Genomic DNA, 8,955 nt, shown 5'->3' on the forward strand with positions numbered 1-8,955 from the left:
AGAGTTTGTACTTGAGCATGTATATGCCCTGAAGATTGCGGTCTATATAAACAAATGTGGTTTTTCCCTACACTTCTCTTCCACTTCCTTCAGAGCTATTACATTTCTTCCAGCAGTGAAGAACTTTCATAGCCCTAACCCCACAAAAATGTACAGGTGCTTAACTTTCAGTGGGACTACTTGGGCTTGTTTCATTTGCTTCACTTTGAGCACTTGAGGCAGCAGCTTAAAGTGGCACACCAATCTTTCTAAAATCCGTTTTCAAGATGGAAAAACAAAACAATATATATTTTAAATTCACATGAGTGGAGTTTTATGCAGATTAAAAAAAAATGTACCCATGAAAAAGCCCACCACAGGGTATGATTTATCCACAGAATTTATTTTCCCAGATATTTGTTTAGCAGCACAACTATACACATTCACTTAAAGAGATTATTCAACATACTTGAATGTGGAAACATTTAGTTTTATTATCATTGCATTATTACATAAATACTATATTTTAGTACAGCAGAAGTAGGAACATCTCTATACCAAATGACAGTATGCCATACAAAGAAGACATAGAATGTCTAAGGCTCTTCAGAACATTACTGTTCTTAAACCTCCAGTATAAATACCAAGTATTTAACTTTAAAAAACACAAATGTTCTTTTTATGAAATGATCAAATACTAGTGAATAATAATAATAATAATAATAATAACAACAATAACAATAACAACAACAAAACAAAAAAACAGTTACACATTCATGTGGGTCACCTAAATACAGTGAGGCAAGATTAGATTGTGAAAAAACTTAGGAGCAATGGCCATCTTAATGCAGCCCATGATTAAAGACTATACAAAACAACAATAATGATAGCTTGCAAAATAGACTAGCAGTCAGACAAACAAGCCTGTGCCCCCAAGGAATGGGTTCACAAGGCAACAGATTTTAGGACTGCAGTGTATTACTGTGCTTGCTCCAATTCTTTGCAACACTGAAGAAAAACAAAACAAACAAACAAAAAAAAAAACTTATGCCCCTACATGCACGTGCAAAGTGCTGGCCAGCAGCAGGATCTGAAAATCTAGTGGTTTGCCCATTTACAGTGTGAAAGGCACCAGTTCCCAGTATCAGCCCTCAAGACCTGCAAGGATCAGACACCCCAAAGTAAGGAAACATCTACAAGAGACAGCAGATTAGTAAATCAGTCTTCTCCTGTGCCACTACTGCTCCTGATCAATCCTAGTGACAGGCTGAGTATTTACGGAGAACAAGGTCAGAGATTTCTTCAGCTGTTTGAAGTGCATCAAGATACAAGGCATGTGCCCAACAGCAATACCCCGGGGACAGACGGATTAAATACTTAGGATTGTTAATAAATACATAGGTAAGAACAGGTTGCAATAAATAGGAGCATTATGCCAAGGCTTGGAGAGGTGGATCAGGCCCCTGCCAAGCAGCAAGTCACCATGACAGTTTTCTGGTATCAGGTCTTCCTCCCAACAGATGGGCTCAGGTGTAGCTACTTCTTTGCTTCTACCTCTTCCCTCACAGCATGGCAGACCCCCTGAAGGAGTGAAAGCCCATGTCACAAGGGCAGTCCTGCACCCCTTGCCTCCAGGGGCTCACTTGGCTTCCCCCACACCTCACACCCGGGGGCAGGAAACACTGCCCGGTCCCCTGACTTTTGGGCGACTGGTGCTTAAGTTTGCCCCATGTGCAACTCAGCACACAGCCCGGAGGGCTGGGGCTCCTGGCACGGACCTACCGTTGGAGGATCTTGCTGATGATGAGCTGGACCCAGGGCGCAGCGGGGCTGAGGCAGAGCTTGCGGCCGTCCTTCAAGGTGGCGCTGCGGGAGAGAGGGCAGAGGTGAGCGCGGGCGCGGCGGGCCGGGCCGGGCCGGGCCGGGGAAGGGGGCGGCACTCACATGACTTCAGGCACCGGGCAGTGCGGCCCCTCGGCGATGAGCTCCACGTGGGCCAGACGCCGCGGGCCCAGGCGCTCGGACGCGGTCTGCAGGCACTGGCAGCGCAGCTCGCCGGTCACGGGCGCCCCTGAGGGAAACACGCGCTCGTCACCGCCCGGCCCCGGCCCCGGCCCCTGTGCCCCGGCCCCGGTCCTTGTCCCCTCACCTCGGCAGAGCGCGGCGCAGGCGGCCAGCAGGGCGGTGAGGAGCAGGACACGGCTCATGTTGATGTTGGTGCAGATGCGGGCGCTGCAAGAGTGGTGCCCGGCCCGGCGCCCGCCGCCCTTTTATCCGCCAGCGTGAGCGCGGCCGCCGGGGCTTTCCCGGGGCTGGACGCCGCGGCCCCGCCTTCGCCGCCCCGCCCCGCGCCCGCCCCGGGGTCGCGGCTCGGCCCGGTGCCCGCAGCCAGGCTGCCCCGCGGGGCAGGACGCGCCGGCAGGTCGGGCCCGGATCTGGAAGCGCAGCAGGCGGTGGGCACGGGAAGGGCGCGGGGCTGATTTGCGCCGGGGCAGCCAGCAAGGTGCCACCCCGGCCAGGGCCGCAAGCAGTAGGTAGTTCCAGTGGGTGGGAGGTGAAGGCGTGAGAGGGGCAGAGCCAACCAGGAGGGCACCGCGTCCCGTCCAGGCACATTCCCGCCAGTTGGGACTCGAGTTCAGTCTGGAAGGCCACCTTCAGTGTGGTGGCCAACTTATTCATAGATGTTGGGGTCGGAAGGGACCTCAGTAGATCATCGAGTCTGACCCCCTGCCTAGGCAGGAACGTGTGCTGGGTTCAGATGACCCCAGCCAGATGCCTATCTAACCTCCTCTTGAAGACCCGCAGGGTAGGGGAGAGCACCACCTCCCTTGGGAGCCCATTCCAGATTTTGGCCACTCTAACTGTGAAGAAGTTCTTCCTAATGTCCAGTCTAAATCTGTTCTCTGCTAGCTTATGGCCATTATTTCTTGTAACCCCCCCGGTGCTTTGGTGAGTAGAGCCTCACCTGTTCCCTTCTGTGCCCCCATGATGAATTTATAGGCAGCCACAAGGTCGTCTCTCTACCTTCTCTTGCAGAGGCTGAAGAGGTCCAGGTGCCCTAGTCTCTCCTTGTAGGGCTTGGCCTGCAAGCCCTTAACAATACAAGTGGCCCTTTTCAGGACCCTCTCAAGGTTATCCACATCCCTCTTGAAGTGTGGCGCCCAAAACTGGACGCAATACTCCAACTGCAGTCTGACCAGTACCTGAGAGAGGAAGTATCACCTCCTTGGTTCTGTTTGTCATACATCTGCTGATGCACGATAAAGTGCAGTTAGCTTTGCTAACTTCTCTGAAACCTGGACAGAAGCATAAACCTTACTTAAGGCTGAGTTGTATGGACCTTGGGGTTATGTCGTTTATTTTTTATTATTGAGATGCCTTCAGGCCTTCACACCAGTTCTCTCCTTAGTTGCCAAATCATTGCAGACAAAGAGATGAGGAAAGCCATCATCATAGCTTTGTGGTCATCGTGGTTTCCTTGCACGGGAACCGCATTCCACAGCTTCACGGGAGCTGAGCTAATCCTTTCTTTCCTCATGGATCCAAGTATGAACTCACTGGCTTCTAATGACCAATTTCAAATCGCCACCAAAGCTGAAACTCCACCTCTATTTTATGGCAAATCACTGGAGTCAGATAGTACCAGAGAACGATCTTTTAGTCCAGGCCACTGGCATATCTATATGTTTCTTTATTTTACAATCTGACGTGCCATCTTTATGGCTAGTAAGTCTTTGTCAAATAGGAAAGCTACAGCATAGCTGAACATTTCTTGTTCTAACAACTGTGTGACACATTGCAGAAGCAATGAAACTGTCTGGATCAGGGGTGGGCAAAATATGGCCTGCAGGGCAGATCCAGCCCACCGGCGGGCACCCAGCAATTGATTATATTTGGCCCATAGCTGCCCCCATAGTGTTCCACAAGGGGCCAAGCCCTACCTACTCCCCCCAGGGCAGCCTGCACCTCACTCCTACCCACACCCACTGATTGCCGCAGCCCCTACCAGAGTGTACAGCTTCCCAGCAGACATGGACAACTGGTGACACCTTAGTCGGGGGGGCACATACCTCCCCCCTTGCGACCAGTCCCACCAACCAGGAGGGGTCCCCCCACGGCTGATCCTGCTGAGCAGGGGGGTGTCCCCACAACAGATCTCTCTGCCTGGGGTGGCAGGGGTCCCCTGCAGCCAATCCCACAATGGCCGATTGCTGTGGCGGCTTCCAGAAGTGGCTGCAGTGATCAGCCGGCACTTACAGGGGGGCACAGGTGCTCCTGCCTGCCCCCCCCGCCAATCACCTAAGCAGGGAGTGTGGCCAGTCAGGGGGTGCACTGGCATTCTCAGGGGGTGCACATGCACCCCCATGCACCCCCTACGTGTTACCACTGCCAGCAGGATTGCTCCTGGTACAGCTGCAGCTGTATGGGTATTGCTCAGTTTCCCTTGTCTTCAGCAGCTCCCCCTCTTTCTGCCCCTGCTGTGCTGCTCTGGGCAGCAGGCAGTGTAGGGACGTAATGGCAGCCACGTACCCAGCTGGGCAGAGGGGAAGCTGCAGCCAGGCAGCTCCTGGCCTAGTGCACAGGGTTCCAGCTCCAGCTCCCAGCTGCCTTCCACTCATTTAGCCACTTGCAGGTAGCTGCTCATCCTGCTGAGTGGGTGGACAGGGTGGAAGGTGGCTGGGAGCTGGAGCAGGAGCTGGCCAGCTGCATCTTCTCCCCCACTGGCTGGGCATCTGCAGCCGAGCATGCATTCCCATGCCTTCCCAGCTTTACTTGCTGCCTGCAGTGGTGCAGTAGGGGCAGGAGGAGGAGAAGAAGGAGCCTCTGGATGTGGGGGACCCAAGCAGCACCTGGGTGGCTGCAGCAGCAGCCCTGCTGGGAAGCTGTGCACACTGGCTGGGGCTAGGGTGGCACTGTCTGGCAGGTACAAGGCTGCGCAGGGTGCGGACGTGGCATGGGCTGTCCCAGGTGGGAGCTGGCATGACATGGCTCCATGCAGAGGGCTGCAGGGGCAGCCACAGGCCACTTGGGGGTGAGGAGGGGCAGACCAGACCTGCACCTGCACCTGCACCTGCACCACACTGCCCAGGCAAGCTCTACTGCATGTGCCCTTTGTCCCCTAATCCCTCTCTCCCTCCCTCTCCCCAGCCCTGACTGGTTCTGGGACCTAGCATATGGGCAGCCTCCCTTCCCCCACACACACCTCCCCACACATACACCGCCACATACATGCCCACCCCCTACATACACACCCTGCAACCCCCCCCACACCCTCCATATACACCCCCCACACATGCCCCCACGTGCACCCCCCACACACCCATGTACACACCTCCCACACATATACCCCCAGCCCTTCCCACATATACCATACCCTTCCCACATCCCCACCCCACACAATATAAAAGTAATGCTTTATTTTGAACTATTCTGCTATTTTCTCTATTAAAAAATATATAAATCAGGACAAAATACAAAAATCAGGACAAAAAATAGTTTTTGAAATAAAATTAAAATATAGTAGATGTTTCATTTTTAGTATATTATTTGCTTTTTATCTAGTATTTGTTAAAATGATATCTTCTGAAAGCTTTTATGTGTGTGCTTCCTGATAGCTCACCAATCTTGTTAAGTGGCCTTCCAGCTGAAATAAGTGCCCACCCCTGGTCTAAATAGCACCAGTTATTAGAACAGTTAAAGCATGTGTAAAGAAGCAGCTCTTCATAACAAATAGGAATCTTCTTAAACTGGAGCAGTTATGAGAATTGAGGGTGGTTGTTTTCTGTTCAAAGCACATGGCTGCCATCTGACTTGGTCCCCTAAATTTTGACTGAGAAAGCTTCCAGAAGTCAGTGGAAGCTTTTTCTGAATATAGAGGGCCCTTCCTCATACCACATCAAAGCTTCATCAAGTAGAGGCTGGCCCAAGTCATATTCCTAGTTCAAAACCAGCTATCCTTGTGTGCGTACTTGTGGAACTGCTTTCAGGTTTAATGTTTCTGGGACAAAGTGATACTTCCTTATCAAAAGTACCACTTCTCTTATTTTGAATCAGTGTAAGCTAGAAATCAAATGAGAGATCTCTCGTGGATGCAGAGGAACCAGAAGGACAAGCCCATATAGACTTTAAAACTAAAAAAAAAACCCAAACCCCTTTTTTTAATGATTCTCTGTCCTCTCTTTATTACCATTATTTGGAAGGAAGAGGAAAGTAAATAAAAGACAATTAAACAAAAACTTTAGGTCAGCAGTAGTTGTTTATAATATGTAATGCCATGTGTCAGGTTTTGCTTGTTTGGAGACTTCCTTTTGCATGTTTGTGGTTTATTTTTCTTTATGAGGCAGTGTGCGGCACATGCCAGCTTCCTCCTTTAAAAATGACAGCTCAATAGCAGCTCTGTTCTTGGACCAACTGGCAAAATCTTAGTTTTATTTGCATCGATGGCAAGACTAGGGTTGCCAACTCTGTTTGAATCTATTCCAGGAAGTTTCTGGAACACCAACATGCTTGCCACACACAATGCAAACATGCCTGCGTGCTTGCGTATATCAGTTGCAGATTACGGTGTACAGGCTTTACATCAAGAAGGCAAATGCACATTACTACAGGCATACCTCAGAGATATTGCGGGTTCGGTTCCAGACCACCGCAATAAAGCGAGTCACACGAATTTTTTGGTTTCTCAGTGCATATAAAAGTTATGTTTACACTATACTGTAGACTATTAAGTGTGCAATAGAGCATTATGTCTAAAAAAACAATGTACATACCTTAATTTAAAAATACTTTATTGCTAAAAAATGCTAACCATCATCTGAGCCTTCAGCAAGTCGTAATCTTTTTGCTGGTGGAGGGTCTTGCCTCGATGTTGATGGCTGCTGACTGATCAGGGTGACGGTTGCTGAAGGCTGGGGTGGCTGTGGCAATTTCTTAAAATAAGACAACAATGAAGTTTGCTGCATCGATTGACTCTTCTTTTCACGAAAGATTTCTCTGTAGGATGCAATGCTGTTTGATAGCATTTTACCCACAGCCAATATAAGGCTGTTTCGTCTACATTGAAAATCTGTTGTTTAGTGTAGTCACCTTCATCAATTATCTTACCTAGATCTTCTGGATAACTTGCTGCAGCTTCTACATCAGCACTTGCTGCTTCACCTTGCACTTTTATGTTATGGAGACAGCTTCTTTCCTTAAACCTCATGAACCAACCTCTGCTAGCTTCAAACTTTTCTTCTGCAGCTTCCTCACCTCTCTCAGCCTTCATAGAATTGAAGAGAGTTAGGGCCTTGCTCTGGATTAGGCTTTGGCTTAAGGGAATGTTGTGGCTGCTTTGATCTTCTATCCAGACCACTAAAACTTTCTCCATATCAGCAATAAGGCTGTTTCACTTTCTTATCATTCGTGTGTTCACTGGAGTAGCACTTTTAATTTCCTTCAAGAACTTTTCCTTTGCGTTCACAACTTGGCTAACTGTTTGGCGCAAGAGGCCTAGCTTTCGGCCTATCTCAGCTTTTGATATGCCTTCCTCACTAAGCTTAATCATTTCTAGCTTTTGATTTAAAGTGAGAGACGTGCGACTCTTCCTTTCACTTGAGGCCATTGTAGGGTTATTAATTGGCCTAATTTCAATATTGTTGTGTCTCAGGGAATAGGGAGGCCGAAGGGGAGGGAGAGAGACGGGGGAGCGGCCGGTCGGTGAAGCAGTCAGAACACACACAACATTTATCGATTAAGTTCGCCATCTTATATGGGCGCGGTTCGTGGTGCCCCAAAACAATTACAATGGTAACATCAAAGATCACAGATCACCATAACAAATATAATAACAATGAAAAAGTTTGAAATATTGTGAGAATTACCAAAATGTGACACAGAGACATGAAGTGAGCAAATGATGTTGGAAAAATGGCGCCGATGGAAAAATGGCGCCGATAGACTTGCTCGACGCAGGGTTGCCACAAACCTTCAATTTGTAAAAAACGCAATATCTGTGAAGCGTGATAAAGCAAAGCGCAATAAAACGAGGTATGCCTATATTACATTTTAAAAACCTACTGGACTAGTGTATAAGTCGGGTTCAACATTTAATACTTATGTCCTATCATTTATCTCCCAGGTGACTTTCAGTAGTCTCCTGGAGATTTATATCTAATTCCTGGAGACTCCAGGGCAATCCTTGAGAGTTGGCAACCCTAGGCAAGATTCCCATTGGCTTTGAAGATGTTAGGGGTTTCATGACTGATTTTTAGACTGTGCTTTAGTTAGATAAGGAATATAGAAACAGCTGGTGCTTAAATACATCGGATGTTCTTATTTATAATGGAAGTATTTGGATCATACATGGGTTATAACAACAGCGCTGAAGCTGCTTAGAACTAATAATTGATAGTACCATACTACTTACTTTCTTATCTTTTTATATAACAAAGGTTTTCTCTGTTAAGAGAGTGATCTGTGTCCTCCAGCAGATATCAGGGATATTGATTGTAGCCATGTTGATCTAAAGTCATAGCCAGACAAGATTTGTCTGCCTCTAGCACTCTATAGCTCTATATAAACAAAACACCTGTTACTAGATATGCTAATGAATACAAAGCTTTAAACAGCAATTTTATGCCCTGTAGCTGGTATGGCAGAGTGAAATATATCATGATATTTGTTACTAGATCACCTACTACACCATATATAGAAATCATTAAACAGTAGTAACAGCTTCATATATGTTGCTATTTTGCTGCTCTGAACAGTGCAAATGCATCTTCTATGCATCTCCAATCACATAGGTTTCATAAAGGAATCTTCCATGCTATTTCTTTAAGTATGATTAATTTCTGCTATCTGTATAGAAAAATAAATTAGATCATGGAAAGCAGCAAGTGTGTCATATCCTGCCTTGGAACTAGCATGGGATATAATTTTCAATAAAAAACAGGAGTTATGTAGATCTAATATACGAAGAAAGGCTCTTCAAGG

The 8,955-nt window shown here is 47.8% G+C and overlaps 1 protein-coding gene across 2 annotated transcripts; it reads right to left on the reverse strand.

The window, feature by feature from the left end:
• Positions 1-368: 368 nt before the first annotated feature.
• On the reverse strand, positions 369-2,291 carry LOC149870975 (interleukin-8-like). 2 transcript variants are annotated; one of them, XM_090034790.1, is made up of 4 exons: positions 2,129-2,291; positions 1,924-2,050; positions 1,762-1,845; positions 369-1,560 (listed from the first exon to the last, which is right to left on the reverse strand). In XM_090034790.1, the coding sequence occupies exons 1-4, from the start codon at positions 2,184-2,186 to the stop codon at positions 1,542-1,544; spliced, it is 288 nt and encodes a 95-aa protein (XP_089890916.1). In that variant the 5' UTR covers positions 2,187-2,291; the 3' UTR covers positions 369-1,541. The 2 variants fall into 2 exon arrangements, with proteins under 2 accessions (XP_089890916.1, XP_089890915.1); XM_090034789.1 differs by having other exon boundaries at positions 1,924-2,291.
• Positions 2,292-8,955: the final 6,664 nt, after the last annotated feature.

Source organism: Crocodylus siamensis, chromosome 2 (genome assembly GCF_052110815.1).
Source record: "Crocodylus siamensis isolate JL-2025a chromosome 2, ASM5211081v1, whole genome shotgun sequence".
NCBI classification, from domain to species: Eukaryota; Metazoa; Chordata; order Crocodylia; family Crocodylidae; genus Crocodylus; species Crocodylus siamensis.